The following is a 21,089-nucleotide window of genomic DNA, read 5'->3' as shown; positions in this document are numbered from 1 at the left end:
CGCACAGAGAAAAAAACATTATTCCTTAATATACCATATATATATATATATATATATATATATATATATATATACATACATCCATATGTTTTATATGTCATATTCCCTCATTTATACAAGCAAGTGGGTCTGTAGAAGGTTTCGGCTAGTATTGGATATTTCTTTCTTTGCAAAAATGGATAAATGCTGAGCTTTATTGTGCAGCAAGTCTTATTCATTTTGGATACTTTTATATGGCCTGAAGTTTACCAGAAGCACCCATTTAAATAGCATATAGGCCTTTATACTTTATCTAACATACTTGAGAGACAATAATTCAGCTCAATGAGACAACAAGAGATTCAATCAATCAATCAATAAATCAGTACAAATGTATTTTTATAGCACCTTTTTATACAGTTTAGTACAGCTTCACAGATGCCTGACAAGACAATAATAAGACAGAATGAAAAAAATAAAACTATAAAAATCACAATAAAATAGATTTTACATGTATAACAACGATGTATAATAAAATCTGTACTAGAAAGAGATTATTAATTTAATTTAAAATATCCTACACATACAAAAACAAAGGCCACACACTTTAAACTCGTCCTCCATCCTAAGATCCTAAGCAGGAGTGGAGTTTGTAAGGGGTGGGGGATGGTCTGAGGGTGCGTACGTGTTTGAGATCAGGAATCAGAAAGTGGTTTCCTAAAGTTCGGGCAGGCTGCTTTTTGTAAACGTCTGGATTTAAATTTCTCTTTTTCTTTTCATTTTTTTGTTAATTATTAAAAGCATGTAAATGATCAAAGTGGTCGTGTAGACCTCCCCTCTCCACCACCACTCACAAAATAAACAGAAGCACACATTTAACAGAATCACTGATTGTGTGTGAAACAATTAACACGTGTACCCTAAATACAGACCTAAACACCACAACATCTGGAAATAAAATCAAGATCGATCTTATTGTTTTATTCAAAAGTTGGAGGAGGGTTAACTGTTATGATAACCTGTATTTTGATCCGTGATGTCACAAAATTCACTTCATTCAATTCTTTTAAAAACAAGTCAGCACTTAAACTGAATCATACTTTTGATGCGTTGGCAAAAAATTAAAACTTAAAAAAATGAATGATCAGCGCTCAGATTTCATCATCATTTCAGGACAAAACACGAGTCCTACGTGCGCTACGTGTCAGCTGAAGCTCCCATTCACGTCAATGAATCTTTTCCTCGAAGCTCTTTCATCATTTCTTTCTTTCCCAAAGACTAACGGGGGGAGGGAGGTGGGGTCATTTTCATTGTTTCATTGCATTGTGTGGACGGGCATTTAACTGGCCTGTCGTTATATGGTTGTTTGAGTCCATATTTAACAGTGACTTTAGAAAGAACATAAATCTGTGTGTATAAGTTTAAGTTGGGGGTGGATCGCCAGCTGGGTCAGGAGGAGGGGGGGGGGCTCTGGCCTCTGGCCTTTGCCTCATCAAAGGGGCCTAAAACGTTACCAGGCAGGGTTAGAGAGCTGAGAACGTGAGCTGTAACCTCATTGGTTGAGAAATACGATGGGCGGGGCGTTCAGGCTCGGGGTATTTAACTCTTTGTTCCATTGTTGCAGAGTGTGTTTTCCAGCTGGTCTGGCTCAGGGGGTAGGGGGTCCGCTGCTTACAGGACACCATTGCACTTCTCTTTTTTTTTTAAACAACCGGATCTTTTCCTTTTGTTTGTTTGTAAAAAATGTCTTTTTCCTGCAATCACTCTTTGGACGGCAGCTTTCCTCCGTCTCCGGCGGAGGACAGGGGCTCCAAGCGGCTCTCCTGGGGCAGTCTGCTGCAGAGGCTGACAGAGCTGAAGGGGATCAATCAGAGGGTCGCGGCGGACCATCAGGGCAGCAGGAGTGAAACTGGTGAGTAGTGTAGCTTTTTGTCTCAGGAGGCTCTATTGTCTTTTAGTTTGGATGGATTCACATTGTAACTAAGGGTGCATGGACTGACAGAACAAAGGGGTTATGGGAGGCAGATGCTCTTACTGATGGTCTCCTTTTTTCTACAGTGAGTCCTGCACTACCAGACAAGACTTTAACCTGTATTCTTTTGTTTTAGGATCTGTGGCAGACATGTCCCTGTCAGAATCCGACAGTAGTTTCTTCTGTTATCCCCTGGAGGAGACCTTAGCTACAGAGGTTGTAGGAACCATAACACAAAGTCTCAACGATGCATCAGACACCCTGGGCTGCTCCAAACTCATCCTACCTGACTTTCTACTGCACAATATCAGCCAAGAGCTGCTCCACTTGGCTCTCAGCGAGCCATGCGGCCTCAGGGGGGCGCTCATTGACCTGTGTGTGGACAGGGGGGATCCGGGCTCCCTGTGTACTGTGGACCAAATAGCAGTGGATGCAACCCTGGTCCCAACCTTCCACGTGACCCTGGTACTTAGGCTCGAGTCCAGTGGACTGTGGCCAAAAGTTCAGAAGCTCTTCAAGGGAAGCAAATCACCGCAAACATCTGCAACACCTTCAAGGCCCCGAAACACTCTGAGGCTGAGTACGAGCTTCAGGGCTATCAAGAGGAAACTTTACTGTTCAGGAGAGCTGCTGATTGAGGAGTGCTGTTGACCAAACGCTCCTGCCCCTGATAAGCAGAAATGAATTCATTCATTCATGTACTGAGAGAGGATGCATTGTCTTTTTTTATTTTAAAGACAACATATCCTGGCTCCAAGAAGTCAAATGGCACTGACAAAGATAGTTTTGAAATAACATGTACTTGTCTCTGTTGGTATGTTTTGTGTGTGTCAAGGTTTACTGGAGCCAACTTATCTCTCATGGCAGCTACTAACCTATTTGTAGGCGACTCAACAGTGAAGACTCATGATTGCACATGGGTCAGTGTCTTTCACAAGAATGTAAAGTCCCATTATTAAGGGAACAGCTTATGTATTTGATAGTCAAATATGACCTGAAACTTGTGTGTTTTGTATTTTTCAAGGACCTAAGGAAACAAATAAATTATTTTCTATTCATTTGCAGTGAGAGTTTTCTTCTAATGAATCAGCAATCATTGATTTATTAAGAAAGCACATTAAGAGTGTGTGTGTGTGTATGTGCCTGCATGTTTGTAGCCATGGTTGTGGTGTGGCCCTAAGTTGGAAATGTCTGTTGGTCCACCACTTTGGTCCAGACTGAAATATCTCAGCAACTATTACATGGAGGAGAGGATGAATCCTAAAGACTTTACCAGCAGGTTCACATTAGTGGTTTTTAGAGTAAAATGTCTCAACAATTATCGGATGATTTGCCATTAAATTGAGTACAGACATTCACGTCCTCAGGATGAGTTGTAATAACATTAATGATCCTTTAACTTTTTATCTGGCGCCATCATCAGGTCAAATTGTGTCCAATACTTTGGTTTCAGAACAAATATCTGCACAATCAATGACATCCCCATCGGCCATGGCTAAGTTTAGTGCTTATTAGCAGATATTAGCATGCAAACACATTCAACTTAGATAGCAAACATGATAAACATTATACCTGCTAGTATCAGCATGATGGCATTGTCATGGTGAGCATATTAGCATGCTGACATTAGAATTTAGCAAGTACAGTCTCACAGAGCATGGCTGAAGAGAAAGTATGCACCAGTCAACCATTGGACAAATTTAATTAAAAGAAACTTTCATACCATTTTAGCGTGTTAATTTAATAAATATGGTTTACTTTTATTTGTGCAACGATTTTCAATACTCATGATCCAACAGGCTACAAGCAAATCCACATAACATTAAAGTAAATGATATTAACTTCAATAAACCCTGCACTGTTAAAAGTAAAATGAATATTTACATTGGTAAGAACTATAAAAATTACACACTTTCCTTGTGAGTGGCTCAGACATCTGTCTATGAGAAGGCCATGAGGTTTCTCAAAATGTTAAAAGGAAAAACAAAAAGACTGGGACAGAGAAAGCTTATCTTAGCAGCTTTGTTTACCGTTCAAATAGACAACTATGCTCTTACTTTCCACCGTGACGCCAAGCGGACTCTCACCATCCTGAAGACACTAGAGTAAGAAAATGTCAGCAGCCATCTCAAAGCTTCTCACAGTTCTACAGGAAGTCAATCTACACCAAGTTGCAGAGAGGTTCCCTGATGAGGTCTGCTGCCCACTGCACGTAAGGCATTTTTGATTCTCTTGGTTTGCTGCAGAAATATGCTCCAATTTTAAGTGGGCTCAGACCGATTTCTTCTAATTAGATTCAAGTACCGATGAACCTAAAAAAAAAAAAAGAGAAAAAAGAATCAATGATAAGTATGCAGCCGTCACTCCACACAGGAAGAACCTTTATTGGATTCCGATATGTGCACAGATAGCCAAAAAGCACCACACAAACTTCTATCACTTGTGCAATGCTCAGTATCAGTGGAAATACTGTCAATTCTGCATATTTAAACCAATTAACTACTACTTTTTTTAATTTAACATAGCTCTTCACCATTTATCAAATCATTAAATGTGTTCTTTTACTAAATATATTTCCTTCCTTTCAGGCAGCCATAGTTTTTTTTTGTTAATATTACACATAATAAACCAACTAACAAAGACTTGACCTTTGCTCAGGATAGGTAATCCATCGCAGTGACCCATCAGTTGCCTTTATTGATGCCTTTTTATTGGTCAAAGTTCTGTCAGCACACGGCAATGCAGTTGTGAGTGGAGCCCATTTTAAAAACCGTCCTTCTTGGTGTAGTAAAGTGCTTGTGGGAAAACCCCGACATCTGAGACGACCCAGCTGACTCTTTAATATCAGGTGTCAGTCCCTGCTTGTAACTGCATTAACATGTGTCAATAAGTTAACTGAGAAAGACAAAGCTGACTAAAAGCTCGCTGTCGTGGATGACATATTGGAGGCAGGTGTTCTATTTAAATGAATGGGGACGGCAGTCTGGAAGGTGGGGAATCAATCCAAAAACATGGTATGTTTTTAAGAAAATTGTCAATTATAATGACGAGTGTGTGTAGATTGGGGGATAAAGCGTGCGCAACTCACCCGTATGTGTGCAAGTGGTTTCTAGCCATCCAATATAATCTGAATCTCTGATAGTCTGGAACAGCTGGGAGTCCCCATTCTCTGTGCCCTTTGGTACAACTCAGAATCTCCGAAGTAACGAGCACGATACAGCAAGCCTTCCTCTGAAAGTACAACAGGGCAACGTGTCAGTGCGCCGGGTCTCAATCAACTGCTCCATAAATATGAAATGAAACAATTCAAGTGTGAAATTATTCCCTTGGAAGCTGTCGTAATGGATTTCCGAAAGTGTGTTATTTAATTTCAACAATAAACTAATAACACACCTGACATGAATAGTTGATTAATAAGCAGACAGTTAAATCAGCGACAATGCTGACAACTGATTTATCATTTAAGTCCGTTTTTAAACAAAAAATGCAAGAAAATCACAGGTTCCAGCCTCACAAACATCAATATTTGCTGTTTTTTTGTCTTTTCTGATAGTAAATTGAATATCTTTGGATTAAGGACTATAGGTTGACAAAACAAGTATTTAAAATATGTAAAAATAAACATTTTATTGACCAAACGAGAAAATAACCAGCAGATTGATCAAACATAAAATACTGCAAACTTACTCTGCTGCTTCTCCTTCCAACAATTGTTTCTGAGGTTGGAGATATAGTCTTCTTCTACGCTTCTCTCAACATTCTTCAGGTTATTCCCAGAAAATTCTTCATTGAAACGGTCTCCCACGTAGAAAGGCACCTTCAGGCTTGATGTATGCCTTTTGTGAATATGTCCGGCCGACCTGATAGAGAAGATATAATTGAGTGAGACAGATGTCAAGACATCTTCAATCAACCTCAGAAAGCTCTTTGAGAGCCGAACCACTTACGGGCGGTAACTAAGGCTGTAGGGAGGCTGGGTGACCATCATCTGACTGAGAGCGGAGACAATGATGAGGATTAGGATTGGCATCAGCTGGACAAACAGAGCCAGACCTCCCTGTCCACAGAGAACAAACATTTGATTATGTTTCATTACAGATCATACAGTACATCTGGTATAAAGATCAAGTGTAATTAAAGTATTACAGACAGGACTTACATCTCTTTGTTGTTCTCGTCTTTCTGGCCTATTATGGTGTGCAAAATGCATTCTTCCATTTCTGTAAACGTGTACGTTACCTAAAAATAATTTTAGAAAAAAAAAAAAAAACACATTAAAAACTGGTAATGTGGCACTCACTAAACCATGTCAAATCAAGACCCAAGATCAATTACAGAAGCTGATTACACTGATTATCACACATTCAGCCTGAGAGAAGGGAGTGTTTTTTTAACAAGGTTAGTCAAGCAAACCAGCTTATTTGGTTAGATGGACTGCATGACACAGTATGAAAACTACCAGTGAGGGCGACAGTGCCTCTTTGCAAATGCATTACATGGAGATAAACGCGTAAATATACGAGTTAGAACTCAGGTTATGCAGAGTTAAGAAGCATGGCTTGCTTTCAAACCTCGATAGCACTGCACCACAGTACAACAGCGTCCAGGCTGACCCCAACAATTAATCTGGCCTCTGCTTACTTGACGGGAAGCCTCCACCGAAGAACATGTTGAAGAGGTCCTCGGGTGAGATGTCCGCTTCAAAATCACGCTGGTGTCTGTGTCTGGTTGGGTGTGATCTCTCCTCTCCATACTGGTCATACTGTCTTCGTTTCTCAGCATTACTCAGCACGGCATAGGCATTACCGATAGCTGAAAGACACAAAAAAACAAAACAAAACACAGTTAGTAGGCTTAAATTTACACGTCCTCCATAGAACAGCACTGGAGGTTACTTTTAATTTACCTTTAAATGCCTCTGTGGCTCCTGGTGCGTGATTTTTATCTGGGTGAAATTTCAGAGCCAGCTTTCTGTAGGCCTTTTTAAGATCCTCCTCAGAGGCGCTCTTTTCAACGCCCAGAATTTGGTAATAATCTTTACAGCTCTTAATCCTGCAAAGAAAAAATAAAAAAAATAAATAAATCGCTTGGACAAAACAAACACAACATATAGATACATTCTCGGGACAAGAAATACCTGATCAGGTTAACAGCACTGACACAAACAGCTATCAATGTATGCGCTCACCATATAGTAATTCTGGGATTATCACATTAAATTTCTGCACGTTTACAGTATTTCTGAGAACGCAGTTTGCTTGCCTTTAAATTGAATATCGGATTGTGGTATTCACTGTCGCCACAACACATATGGATTGAATATGGCACAGAATATAATCAATACTGACAGAACGCCTTTATTGTCACTATACACATGCACATGTACAATGAGATTAAAAGCCAACTCCAACAGCAGTGCAAAAACAGTGTAAGAAATATTAAACAAAAACACACAGTATAAAACACAGGACATAAAGTAATAGTGCAACAAAGGTGCACGGATCTTAAAATCTTAAAGGCAGGACTAAAATAAACATAACTGACTGCTCCAGCTCAGTGACATGAACAATCCGTGTCTCTCCAACCCTGCATGGACTGAATATGGCACAGAATATATATGTGCTACTTAATATAGCGGCGTTAATACTAAAACTAAAAGCTCGGATGTGCACTCACTTTCTGACAGCCTCCATCTGCTCTGCAGTGTATGGTTTGGCCGAGTCTGTGGCCCCCTGTGCGGACACATCAGCCTCCTCTCCGTGGCCTCGGTGTCTCATGGTGGGTCCGTTTCCGTTCACAGGACTGCCATTTTCATCCGGAGGCTTTCCATTCTGCGCTAAAGACTCCAACAGGTCTGTGGAGAAAGCAGAGCTCAGCTGTATTATTCGAGGGAGCCACCTGAGTTTAATTCACCAGCACCGAGAGCTAACGCGTAGCACTGCCGCTGCTAACAAGGACGTCGAGGGTGTAAAATGCGAAAAGGGGAGCATCAATTTAACACATTAAGTCACCGAATACATTACAGATATCGAGATATCGAGATATCGAGGGGTGGGGGGAAAAAACTACAACTACCAGCGTCGTTTGGGAGCAGCTGGTGTAACGTTAAGACGGTGAATGCTAACGTTAGCAGATTCACAGCGATGGCCCACCGTCGGACATTAACCATCCCCGTGGAAACACACGGTTGTTCCACCTACTCTTTGCCTGATCTGTCGGAAACAACCGCTCGGCCTTCTCCAGAAACTTCCTGGCTTTGTCCTGCTGGCTGTTGTTGATCGCAGTTAGGGCTATTTTAATGCACCGCTCCGCTTCGTCCTTGTTTGAGTCCATCGCGATACAGCGGAAATGTTTACTTGCCCCAGGCCGCGCGGAGATGACGTGCGACGCTCCCTGACTCGTAAATATCGCGTCATGTCACTGGATTGAACCTTCAGCGTGCGTTTGGCATCCGGATAAAAGTGCATTGTTTTAAAAAAAGTGACATAGAAAGTAACAGGTGTTCGTTTTAATATATTCAGCTTCTTCGTGATACTAGCTGCCACTTGCAGCATCCTCAGCCACACCATTAGACCTGAAGGAGAGTCAGAATGGCTTTGGCAGCTGCATGCAGAAGGTCAGTCTTTGTCAAAGGCAAGTTTGTGTATTTGAGGCAAACCAACAGTCTGTTTTCAACTAATGCCACTATTGTAGCCGACCGAGGGAAGCCCTCATCAAAGAAACGGTGGAGGAAATGTCCCCAGAAACCTCCCTGGACTGATCCTCTGTGCTGGAAGGAAAGGCTGGCTGATGTGGTCACCCCTCTGTGGAGGCTGAGTTATGATGAGCAACTTGAGCTCAAGCAAAAGCACCAGGAGAGGATACTGTCTCAGCTCTGTGGTTATCTCTCAGGTGATTTACATTCAGGGCCCTCATCACCTGTCAGAAGTAAACTCCGATTTCCTGTCCTGCCTGTTCTGCCGTCGCCAGTTAGAGATGGCTATCGCAACAAATCTACGTTTTCTGTCAACAGAGGAATGGACGGAAATCCAAAAACAGTTGGTTTTTACATGGGGGCAAGCAGGATGGGAAACATTGTCTGCGTCAACGGAGACCACCTGATCAACATGCCTGAGAAGCACAAACTGGTATCCAGGTGCTACCAGGAATTCATCCGCCTCTCCTCCCTGGAGCCGTGCCTGCTGTTCCACACTGGGGGCCACTGGAGGGAGATCACCGTGAGGACCAACACGAAGGGCCACACCATGGCTATAGTGTACTTTCATCCCCAGATGCTCACCCCAGAAGAGGTGGCAGTCCACAAGGCTGAACTGGTGGATTACTTCGTGCGGGGGCCTGGGTCGGTCTGTGAGCTGGACTCACTGTTCTTCCAGGAGAGCACCATGACTCGCTGCACTCATGAGGAATCCCCCTACCAGCTCCTGCATGGTCAACCACACATATACGAGGAGGTAAATATACGCCATCAGGGCAAAATGACAGGGAATCTGTAAGGGACTTCATGTAGCCTACAGCAAACATTGTAATGTAATGTTGACCTTTTTACACATGCTAATCTCACTGTAATAAAGTGTTTTTAAGCTGGTGATACTTTTATTCTGTTGCTTATTTAATAGTTGCGTTAAAATGATACATTCCTAGAGAAATAGATTAGAAGAAAATGTTTCTCCAAATCAGCTAATTGTCAACATTAGAAATAATACTGGAGCAATATGACATTTCCCTTTTAAAGCTAATATCAATTTATATGGTCCTGATATGCAGATATATCTGTAGATCCCAAATCAAACAATTCATAATTTACTCCATTAGATGTCGACATTACTGACAAATGCCCGTGAACATTATATTTTATTTATCTTTTATGTTATTCTATGAATTTGGTTATCTGTGCGCTGCATTAAGGAACTACAATATTGATTTCGTTATACAGCCTTTTCTTGTATAATGATGATGTCTTTGATTCCTTGAGAAAAGTATGTGGTATAAAATCTATGTATGCCTAGGTTGTGTTTGTTGTTTTTTAATTGCTGTTCCTATATTGTTGTCTCATTTACAGGTGCTGGGCTTCAAGTTTCGCATTTCTGCCGATGCCTTTTTCCAGGTGAACCAGGCGGCTGCTGAGGTGCTGTATGGCACAGTGAGAGACCTGTGCGTCCCGAACCATGAGGGAGGTGAAGGGAGAACAAAAGTCGGTGGTACTCTCCTAGATGTGTGCTGTGGCACAGGTGCCATTGGTATTACTACATCACCCAGAGTGGACAGAATTATTGGTATAGAGCTCATTGAACAGGCAGTGGAAGATGCTCAACACAACGCAGCTCTCAGTAACGTACTGAACTGTGAGTTTATCCCAGGGAAGGCGGAGGTGGTGCTTCCTCGCCTTATGCCTCAGTTGAGCTCAGCCGGTGGAAGCGTTGTGGCAGCTGTGGTAAACCCTGCTCGAGCTGGCCTGCACCATAGGGTCGTCCAAGCTTTAAGAAACCAGACTACTATCCGCAGGCTGGTCTTTGTTTCCTGTAAACCGGATGGAGAAGCTATGAGGAACTTCAGGGAGCTTTGTTGTGCTCCTGACCCACGGAAGAAACTCACAGGAGAGGCATTTTCTCCAACTCTGGCTGTGCCTGTGGATATGTTCCCACATACTCCTCACTGCGAACTGGTGCTACTTTTTGAGAGGTAGCAAATTCTCTTTTGTTCAGAGGAACCCCTCAACAACTACTCTGGTTGCTTTAGAAGGCTAACAGGGAGTTGAATAATGATAATGATAATGCACCTACAATAATCTTACATCCATGGTACACCCACACAGGTTAACCATGGGTGTACGATTAGGTCTTAGATTGAGTAGACCTCCTATCAGGATTGTGAAGTAGGGCTGCAACAAAATATTATTGTGGTTATTGATTCATCGATTGATTCTTTTAATTAATAATTTGGCGTATCAGAAAATAAACCTTGCAAAAAACACTACTGTTGTAAAGCTTAAAGGATATGACTATGTCAAAGAGATGTTCATTTGATTGTGTGGTATTCTTTGTTTCCACATGTAACTAAATCTCACAAGATTTGAATCTGGAAACCTCTCATAGTGCATCTCTTTGTCTGCCATGTGGTAGCTGTATTTGTGCAGTAGAGGGTGCCATTAAATCTAGCAAATATCCCCTCCACTCCAGTTTATTAAAGATCATATCATGACAGGTTTACTGTATGAGTGTATAGGTTTTTTCCCCTGAGAGTTTACTACAGTTTATGTGATCATACATTGGAACAAGATTGGCTCATTGGATGTTATTTTATCTCTTGAGTGACGTAATGGGATGATACGCATGCATAAAAATGTGGTGCCAGCAAATTTAACCAACCTTTTGAAAAGATGTGAATATATAACAGGTAAGTATCTTTTTTTATTGTGGGAAAGTGTACTGTATCTACCAAAAGTGGAGATATTTTGGCCAGAGTTTGACACAATCATGTCAGACTAGACTTGTTTTGTAATATTTAACTGAAGCTTACAAAACTGCAAAATTGCTGTTTAAAAGGCACACTGTCTGTACTATTTTGGAAATGGCTGACGTGCCAGACCAGTGGGGTTAAAGGGTAAAATCATGACTCACACAAAAATATGAAGGCTGTGTCAGGGTTTGCAGAAAGACTGGGAAATTAAGTTGTCTCACCCCTACAGCACTGCCAGAGTGCTGGCAGCGAGCAGTTGCATATTTTACTCATTTCTGCTTCTGTTGTGGCAAATTTGACATAACCAAAATGTTAAAAGGTAATGCTTCCACAACAACCACACATTCCCCTTTGACTGTGCAACCAGTGAGTTTGGCTGCAAGATCAGTCTCACCACCGCCTTCATAGACCTCATGTGCTTCCTAGGTTTGGCCAAGGAGGGTGTTGAGAAATAAAAATTATTTCTTGACTACAGTTACAAAAGTGGTTTGCTTGATTAAACCTCCTTGTGGGACTGTGAGCTGGGACTGTGAGCTAGGCCTGAAATAAATTCTAATTTATTTAATTAATGATTTGTTATACAAAAATATCAGAAAATAGAGCCCAAAGTGAAGTTTTCAAGTTGCTTATTTTGTTCAACCAACAGTCCAAAATGTAAAGACATTCAATTTACAATGATATTAAAATAGAGAAAAGGTGAATTGAGAAGTTGGAACCGGCGATTGTTGTTGGTATTTATTTTTCTACATATTGACTAATCTGTGGTACTGTATGGACATGCACTGTACAGATACTGCTAGACTGACAACGCCTTCACTCCCTTGTTTGTTTCGACACCCTACACCATTATCTTGTTAGTTCATGACATTTGGTGCCCTCACATAATACCTTTTCAAACACTAATTAACCAAAAAGATTAAAAACACCTGTGTGGGTGTGCATGGCCTTTGAACCGTGTTGTTGGATGTATTTTTTCTCTTCTGTTTTACTGCAGAGGGTGGACAGTACTGTGCAATCTAATACACAAACCCTGGGATAAATACTACTCTTGCCAAGCTTACAGTATAATATAAGAAATAATTGTTAAATTTTAAATGTAGCCAGACTAAACTTCACAAGCTCCCCTTTCGCTACAAGGTTTGAGTCTTGAAATAACCGGTCTTGTCGTAGTGCATCTCTTTGTCTGCCCTGTAGTACCTATATTTGTGCAGTAGATGGTGCCATTACAACTTCTTCTGAACCATTTTCTAAGGCAACATCCCATTCATTCCAGTTTAATAAAGGTCATAACATAATGGGTGGGAAGTATGAGTGGCCAAGTTTTGTTCCTGAGAGTTAACTACAGTTTATGCGATCATACATTGGAACAAAGCGACCTTTGGCTGATGGGATGTGCTTTTATCTCTTGAGTTAAGTAATGGGATGATGATACTGATGCACAAAAATGTGAAGGCTGTGCCGGCAAATTTAACCCACATTTTGAATATATAACAGACAAGTATGTTTTTTTTTAATGAGGGACACTTTACTGTATCTACCAATAGTGGGGATATTTTGGCCAGAGTTGGACACAACCATGTCAGACTAGACCTGTTTTGAAATATTTGACTGAAGCTTACAAAACAGCAAAAAAATCAGTTAAAAAGGCACACTGTACTATTTTGGAAAAGGCTGACGTGCCAGACAAGTGGGGTTAAAGATTGCAATCATGACTGTGGTCTTTATTGTATGACATCATGGTGTCAGACAAGTTGACCAGTGTGTACCTCGTGCAGTATTTCATCAGATCAATGAGTCAAATTAAGATCAAGATTGGGCAACTGCTATTGATCACTTGAGATAAGACTATCTGATGTTTAAAAAAACGGAGGGTGGTAAACAGGCTGTTAAGCAAACAGCCAATGGGATATTCAGAGCATTGGCATTCATTTCCCAACCACCAACTGTTTAAAAACGACATCAGAATAGGCAGTAAGAGGACAGTACCCGGGCATCAACCTGTGATACCAGCATTTTTAACTGCATCTTTCTGCATCTACTCCTGGATCGCCTGCAGCTTTGGTACCCTCCTGTATAGTGAAGTTGGAGAGCACACGGTGAGTAGTCTCAACCTGGGTGAGCTGCATTTAAATCCAACTAATTTGAATTTGACATTTTCAGAATGACGCCAATGTCATATGCAAATTCTAAATGGTATTTGACTGGTGATATGTTGATCTGACACCGACATAATACTGACATAATGCCAGTGTGACTAATGCCTGCGCATCATATATATTAAATGCTGTTCCACTGACATGCACCACTTTGATGCACAAGAATGGCTTTGGCTCAGTGGTTCTCAACCTGGGGTCAGGACCTAGGGTTGCCTTGATTTTAAGAAAACTCAGCATTTTATTAATTTCTGTGAGAAAACTAAGTGAAATAGTTATTTTAAAGTTTAAATTATTATTCAAAATAAACTTTGAGGACCTGAACATGCTATACTGCTACACAGCCTCATCCTGCATTAAAACAATGCATATCAGAGAGAAAAAATACTAAATTTGTCAAAATGGAAGCCTAATAAATACGTATTATTGTAAAAAAAAACAAAAAAAAAAACAACACAGACTGGATTGTATAGAAAGTTCCTGACAAACAAATCTCTGATACAATATATTCACAGCAAATAATCTCAAACAAAATGCTCCAAATTCATTTAATTGTTCTCCCCCCCACAAACTTCCTGCTGTCACTGTGCTTACTGCTAGGGTTCAACGTGCTGTTGAGTAGAATATGAAATATGGCAATATGACAGAAAATGGTTGCAAACCACACACCTACTTTTAGCTACCGGAAGAGGCCATCTATCTACCAGCGTCTACCACACACACACACACACACACCCTTGAGGCAACTTCATATATGAACGTTACTTGTTTCAACTCAAACCATGATATTGTCATTAACACTCACTACTTTCGGTGCCTAAGCTAAACCTAACCCAAACTGCGACCGTTTTTCGAGGGTGTGTCATGTACGTGTTGTGGTAACGTCGCCCCCCCCCCTGCAGACACACCTGTTTGGGTTACAATGTGGCACTGGCCTGGTTCACGCAGCAGTTTTACCTGTTGTTCCACAGTGGCATCTACCGGTGGAAAAAACCTCCACAACGGTACGTCTCCATGCCCCGTGACAGTTAGTTAAGAAGTGGCATCGTGGCAGTGGTAGAGTCCGATTTCTTGTTATCGAAGTGGCATAAAAATAGACATATGACAATAAACGGGGGGACTTGGCGTTTAATAATGCGTCAGTACTGGGATATGTTGATGTGACTCGGTATATGGCGGTGGTATAAGTCATGGCAGCGCAACGTGGGCTACATACCGTTTATGGTTAAGATAGCACAAGTACCATAAACCAGTAAAATAACAGTGACATAACAAAAACAAATGGTGCATGCTTTTCGGCCACTTTGCGATTCCGGCGCTGCTGGGGAGTTTTTTCGCCCGCAGGCTTCTTACATGTACTCCACGAGCCGCCGTACTTCCCTCTTGTTTCTGCATCCCGCTGTACGCAGTTGACTGAGCAACATCTCTCTCTCTCTCACTCTCTCTCACCCTCTCTCTCTCTCTCGCTGTCTATCCCTGTCTCTCTCTCTCCCTTTCTCTTGTATTTTACTGCTGCGCACTGCTGTTACAGAACCACTTCAGCAAAATGACCGAAACGGAAACGAGAAATCATCACGATGGCAAGCAACAGAACGGAGGTGCCACGGCAGAAGCATCGACGGTGGAGGATGTTTTTGACGACACCTATAAGGAGAAAGAGGGTCCTAAACCGCCGAGGATGCTGGTGTGGAGAAATATCATATTGATGAGCCTCTTACATATCGGTGCGCTTTATGGACTGGTTCTCATTCCCAATGCTTCGGCGTTAACTCTTGCATTCAGTAAGTATCTGGTGTATGTTGTAGCAGGCTTAGTTTTGCAGCTTTTTTCTTGATTTTTCCCTCCCCGTAGGCCACAGTCGGAGGACAGAATGTGCTGATGTTGTGTGATCATTGCCAACTACAGTACTACATACTGCCTGAGGGGTCATGCCTATGGGAATAATGGAGAATGAGTCACTCTGGCCATGTCATTTTTTTTTTTTTTTCATTATACGCCTCCATGCTTGTAAGCCTCTAAATCAGGCGAGTCTCTTCTTCAAGAGCTCAAACCTGTGGCTGATTGTAAACCATGGACAGTATGTTGTGAACTGTTTAGGCCTCTTGGAAGGTGTAGCATGTCCCAAATTAGACGTATCTGTATGTCAGTGATGATAGCAGCTGTTTGCTGAATAATTAGACTCTAAACTCTATATATGTAGACTAGTGAGGCACTACTCAAATCCCTGAATGCTTGTTCCCCCACTTGTTTCCCTTCAGCTGTTGAATAATTTTCTCCCATCTTTGCGATGCTGAGCTTCATATTATTTCACAGAGGAAGAGAGAGAGAGCAACCCCCATTCCCATAGTCATCCCATTTTGGAAGGTGTAGCATGTAGACGTATCTGAATTTCAGTGAAAATAGCAAACTGTTTACTAAATAATTAAAATCTACACCCTATATATGACTATTGAGGCATGACTCAAATTCCTGAACAGTCTCGACTTGTTTCCACTCTGGTACTGCATAATTTTCCCTCTCTTTGCAATGCTGAGCTGCATATTATTTCACCGAGGAAGACAAAGCACAATCGCCATTCCCATAGTCATCCCATTGTGAGCTGCGTGGCACCACAACAGAATGCTCTTTGCCAGTCAGAAGCCCCCGGTTCTCAAATCCTGGGTAGTCTTGTCTAGGCTTCACATAGAAACACATTCAGCAGTTTTAGAACAACAAAAGTGTGAGGGCAGACCTGCGCGCTCCCACCATCCCATCTCCCCACATAGATAACTTTTCTCTGAACAAAGAGGCCGGGGGTGTAATGGAAAGAACGTGGTGTCCCAGTGACTCTGCTCTCATGGGTGTAAAATTAATTTCAGTGTAGTGGTGACAGTTTTCCCTAAGATCTATCCTTTCCACCTCTCTTTCTTCCAGCTGCAGTGTGCTACTTCTTCAGTGCCCTCGGTGTGACCGCTGGTGCACACAGATTATGGAGCCACAGATCCTACAAGGCTTCACTTCCCCTGAGGGTCTTCCTTGCTCTTGGCAACTCCATGGCCTTTCAGGTAAAACAGCACGAAACAAAAGTTAAAATTACATAGGTAAATATTAAATGTGTACTCCGCTCAAACAGTTTGGCCTTTACTGTGTAGAATGACACGTCCAGAGTTTGATATGGAAAAGGAGTAGATATCATTTCAAAACATGCCAAGAGGGGATCTTAAAGCTATCTTAATGCTTTATATTTATCCCATGTACTTGTTACAGCAAAACAACAAAAATAAAGTGTGAATGGTATGCTTTTCAAATAATTATGTATGATGTCAGTGATATGCATTTATTGTTTTGTTGCCCCAAGTTCCCTGACCTTAATCTGATGATCTGAAACTCACATGCATATCTATGGGTGCCTCACATAATCCTCTCTCTTTATGCCTGTCTCTTTGTGAGCAGAATGACATATATGAGTGGGCGAGGGACCACCGCGTCCACCACAAGTACTCCGAGACGGACGCAGACCCCCACAATGCCACGCGGGGCTTCTTCTTCGCCCACGTTGGTTGGCTGCTGGTTCGCAAACATCCTGATGTCATAGAAAAGGGCAAAAAACTGGAACTGTCAGACCTGAAGGCAGATAAAGTGGTTATGTTCCAAAGAAGGTGAGCAAACATAACCTTTAACAGGCCATGTTAGTTTAAGTTCTTACATCTATGGATGACCTTTTTACTAGTGTTTAACAAAGGTGAGAACAGTAGCAAACTAGTAATACAGTAGTAATGTTAACCAAAGTTTGGGAATCTCTGACTAAGGAGCAGATCTACTGATAAGTGATGCTTTTTGCACCGGGGACCAAATCACAGTGTGCCACCTGTAGTGTCCACAGACTGTCCAGACTGGAGATAATCATGTTGATATGTTTAGAATTTAGCTCATAACAATGTAGCTTTACATTTGTAGCCTTAATGGGAACTGAGACAATGCAAGCATGTAACAGGAAGTGAAAAAAGCATGAAAGTAGTAGGCAGTGCGTAGTATAAAGTGTAGGTGCAGGCAGGTGTAAATATAAGTAACGCTAAAACTTAGATATTATATACTGAATAAACAGCTGGAGGTCTGATATGAATATGTTCAATGCACTATAGGTGTACAGATGTATACACTATAGGGTCAGACAATATTGTAAACATGAATGCAATCTTAATTGTCTTCCAGGCACTACAAGCTCTCTGTGGTAATCCTTTGCTTCCTCGTGCCGACATTGGTGCCCTGGTACTTCTGGGGTGAATCCTTGCTTGTGGCATACTTCATCCCTGGACTCCTGAGATACGCCGTGATGCTCAACGCCACCTGGCTGGTCAACAGCGCTGCGCACATATGGGGCAACAGGCCTTATGACAAGACCATTAACCCGAGGGAAAACTCACTGGTTGCTCTCAGCGCCATAGGTAAGAAAAACAGCCTGTTCGTTATTCACTGCAGTAGTGTGTTTATTCTGTATTTTGAATCCATAAGTAATTTGGGTAATCCAGTGTCTTTATGGGCCTGAGGGATATTTGAATGATATTTTCATCAGAGCGGGCTCTCTCAAATTTGATTGAGTCAGCCTGGCATCTGTAGTGGGACAGTGTGCTAATCCCGTGGCTGATGTTTATTTTGTCCTGGCTGTGTCAGGTTTAGCTTTGAAACTTAGAGGTGTTCAGACTTTGAGCTGTGGATTTTGTCATTTTTTTTAGACTATGATGTTTTTCCCCATGTCTCCAATGAGTCAAGGCTTTATTTGTGGTGGCTGACACCACAGAGGTATATTGCTGCAAACAGCACTGAGCATTCTTGGTTGCAAAACAGCACTAAATTCACAAGCTAACTAATGATTATACCAAAACGTTTCTTTTGGGCTTTCAACTGTATTTCCAAGAATGAACATTGCCAACCCCATTTCATCCGTCTTAGTTGTGCTGTACCTTAATACTCTCAAGCAACTGTGAGAGCAAATGGAAAAAATGTGTTGGAAACAATGTTGTTCCCAAGTCTAATTTACACCTTATCTTACCAGTCTCACCTATTTTAATTAGATACAGCAGCTTTTCCATGTTATACTTGTTCCTAAGCGCTCAGAGCAGCTGTAGTAAACACATTCTAAGTAAATGGAATAGTAAAAGACTGTAGCAGCTTGTTTTGGAAACATTTTCAAACTTAAGTTCACATTTGAAAGTTTCTAATGATAACTTTCATGTTCATCAACAAAAAAATAGTCTCATGGATTTTTTTTTTTACTACTGGGTACCAGAGATGTGAATATTCATAATGCTTTGTGGATGCAATCTGGAACAAAAACAGTGCACTATAGTTTTAAAATTGATCCAGATTTATCCAACAAGTTGTGAAGAGTTCAGCCTGCAGAATTTAAACTTGTTTATCGGATGTTTTCTACTACAATGCTCCGGGGGATTCATAGGTGTCGTAAAGCTGCGGGCACACCTCTGCTGTTACCACGACAACCAAACAACGTTTACCAACTGACTGAGCACATCTGATTTTTTGTTGCCTGTAAATTACATTACTTGACAGTCAGCCTTTAAGATCTTCAAATCCAAAAATAAATCCCTACCTCCCTCTGTCCACTTAGCATCAAATCACATTATCAGTCACATGCAACCCACAGTTGTTTGTCAGTGTGCCACGATCCTGTGATGTCGACAAATGAGTGCAGATTTACAGTATGATTGTTATCAGCCTCATCATATAGTGTATTAGCTATGGCTGTGCACTCTTCATAAGTTTTTCTGTTTGGTTTTCAGGGGAAGGCTTCCACAACTACCATCACACATTCCCCTTTGACTACGCCAGCAGCGAGTTTGGCATCAAGCTTAATATCACCACTGCCTTTATAGACCTCATGTGTGCCCTGGGTTTGGCCAAGGACCGCAAGAGGGTGTTGAAGGAAACGATTGTCGCTCGCAAGCTGCGAACGGGTGACGGAGGCTACAAAAGTGGTTGAGTCCTATTAGCTACAAAATCCGCAAATTGATAATTGAACCAAGACAGAACGTAGCAACAGCAGCATTTCGGTGATGAGGGGTGATTACCATGCTTCTGATTATAAGTTAAACCTATTCCTGAGACTAATATTGGCTTTAAAGAGTTGTAGAACTTTCCATAAATTGTGTGGTTCTCTTTTAAGTTTTGAAGTGTCTTCACCGACTATTAGCCGCAGCCAGTGACTTGACTACATGTGCAAGCACAGCTTTTTCACCATAATATAAAACAGGCAAGAAGAGATTTATAAAGGCTAATTGGGATTTAAGTCTCTTTTGGCAGCAGTAGGACAACCAAACAAGTCTGTGTGAGCGGTGTGTAAAAGCAGCAATTATTTACCGTATCTCTTCTTTGTTAATGTGCTATTTATTGATAGTTGTTGGCACGTTGAAAGCTATATTGAAGCCAGTGAGGTTTCTCTACAGGCAAGATTGAGGGCCTTTTGCTCTAACTTCAAGTTTCATTCCACAGAGAGTGGAGTTTCCTCCTGATATTTGTTTGTCTATTTTAAGCTAAGGTTTTTCTTTATTTTTGGTAAGCTAGTAGTCTTACTAAACCATAAGCTGCCGTGTTCAATGCCAACACCAAGACAGTCAACACTCTACTGAACTGTCCCCATTTATCCTACCTGAGTAACCCTGGGCGAATACAGCTCAGATGTGTTATACTTTTGGATACTTTCACACACACTGTCTCCAACTGTCTATGGGGCTCCTAATGAGGATTAGGTTCTCTGGTATAACACAGTGTATACCTCTGGTTAAGTTATGAAGTCGCCACAGACTTCATCATTAACCCTTTTCATGTAGACGCCTCTGGACTGAAACATAGAACCAGAATTCTCACTCTTAATCTGAAAAGAGAGAAATATTTGCATTTATTTTGTATTCATTATATATATATTATATTAAGAGATAAGGCCTCCCTCGCCCTCAGATAAGGCTAATGAGGCATTTGGTGGAGGTGTATTTACCTTTTGTGCTGTGTGATATTGAAACATGTATGACTTGCCCATATGCCTTATGAGGGTTACTAACCTGTTTCAAAAAGTAAAAGTGCAACTTATGGAACTAAATTAGGTTTAGGGTTTGGGTTAGGGTTCAGTTTTCTGTCTAAACCCCTCAGAAACTGAAATCCAAAGTGGGATAATTTATAGATTCTAAAAAAATGATGGGTTACTACGATTATTAACTTTTGTGTAACCAAACAAATACTTTGCTCTAAAACCAGATCCAAACTTGTTAGGATATCATTAAGGATACTATTGTAGTATTTGTCACACGTCCTCTTTTACAGAGCAACAGTTTTTTACAGTGTTAACTTCTTGAAGTTTGAATGCCTTAAAAAATGGCACAGTTTTTTCAAAGAATGTTTTTGCCCACTGTATGTACCGTAAATAAACCAAATTTTCTACTTGTGAGAAAGTATGTTTTGCTGTTTTTGTTGGAATTCTGTAATACTCCCTATTCGTATACTGAATAAAAAATATGACCATACTATTTCTGTTACTTTCT

The 21,089-nt window shown here is 41.2% G+C and overlaps 4 protein-coding genes across 8 annotated transcripts; 3 read left to right on the top strand and 1 right to left on the bottom strand.

Annotated features, from left to right (window-relative positions):
* Positions 1 to 1,626: 1,626 nt before the first annotated feature.
* On the top strand, positions 1,627 to 3,114 carry LOC118329728 (DNA damage-inducible transcript 4 protein-like). The gene is made up of 2 exons (XM_035663993.1): positions 1,627 to 1,891; positions 2,088 to 3,114. Exons 1-2 carry the CDS (start codon positions 1,723 to 1,725, stop codon positions 2,600 to 2,602), a joined length of 684 nt encoding a protein of 227 aa, XP_035519886.1. The 5' UTR covers positions 1,627 to 1,722; the 3' UTR covers positions 2,603 to 3,114.
* Positions 3,115 to 3,636: 522 nt separating this feature from the next.
* dnajb12a (DnaJ heat shock protein family (Hsp40) member B12a) lies at positions 3,637 to 8,327 on the bottom strand. Its single transcript, XM_035663992.1, has 9 exons — positions 8,152 to 8,327; positions 7,628 to 7,805; positions 6,858 to 7,003; positions 6,593 to 6,763; positions 6,111 to 6,190; positions 5,899 to 6,008; positions 5,639 to 5,811; positions 5,040 to 5,182; positions 3,637 to 4,263 (listed from the first exon to the last, which is right to left on the bottom strand). The coding sequence occupies exons 1-8, from the start codon at positions 8,282 to 8,284 to the stop codon at positions 5,061 to 5,063; spliced, it is 1,113 nt and encodes a 370-aa protein (XP_035519885.1). The 5' UTR covers positions 8,285 to 8,327; the 3' UTR covers positions 3,637 to 4,263; positions 5,040 to 5,060.
* On the top strand, positions 4,826 to 12,359 carry trmt2b (tRNA methyltransferase 2 homolog B). 2 transcript variants are annotated; one of them, XM_035663986.1, is made up of 3 exons: positions 4,826 to 4,965; positions 8,645 to 9,402; positions 10,011 to 12,359. In XM_035663986.1, the coding sequence occupies exons 1-3, from the start codon at positions 4,917 to 4,919 to the stop codon at positions 10,632 to 10,634; spliced, it is 1,431 nt and encodes a 476-aa protein (XP_035519879.1). In that variant the 5' UTR covers positions 4,826 to 4,916; the 3' UTR covers positions 10,635 to 12,359. The 2 variants fall into 2 exon arrangements, with proteins under 2 accessions (XP_035519879.1, XP_035519878.1); XM_035663985.1 differs by lacking the exon at positions 4,826 to 4,965 and having other exon boundaries at positions 8,312 to 9,402.
* scdb (stearoyl-CoA desaturase b) lies at positions 4,906 to 21,074 on the top strand. 4 transcript variants are annotated; one of them, XM_035663990.1, is made up of 6 exons: positions 4,906 to 4,965; positions 15,092 to 15,341; positions 16,474 to 16,604; positions 16,993 to 17,198; positions 17,752 to 17,984; positions 19,338 to 21,074. In XM_035663990.1, the coding sequence occupies exons 1-6, from the start codon at positions 4,921 to 4,923 to the stop codon at positions 19,535 to 19,537; spliced, it is 1,065 nt and encodes a 354-aa protein (XP_035519883.1). In that variant the 5' UTR covers positions 4,906 to 4,920; the 3' UTR covers positions 19,538 to 21,074. The 4 variants fall into 4 exon arrangements, with proteins under 4 accessions (XP_035519883.1, XP_035519881.1, XP_035519884.1 ...); XM_035663988.1 differs by lacking the exon at positions 4,906 to 4,965 and adding an exon at positions 13,294 to 13,503; XM_035663991.1 differs by lacking the exon at positions 4,906 to 4,965 and adding an exon at positions 14,491 to 14,564.
* Positions 21,075 to 21,089: the final 15 nt, after the last annotated feature.

Source organism: Morone saxatilis, unplaced genomic scaffold, assembly GCF_004916995.1.
Source record: "Morone saxatilis isolate NCDOM2014 unplaced genomic scaffold, NCSU_SB_2.0 Contig19, whole genome shotgun sequence".
Taxonomy (NCBI): Eukaryota; Metazoa; Chordata; class Actinopteri; family Moronidae; genus Morone; species Morone saxatilis.
The sequence above is the reverse complement of the archived record's forward strand: the minus strand, read 5'-3'. Positions and strand labels throughout refer to the sequence as shown.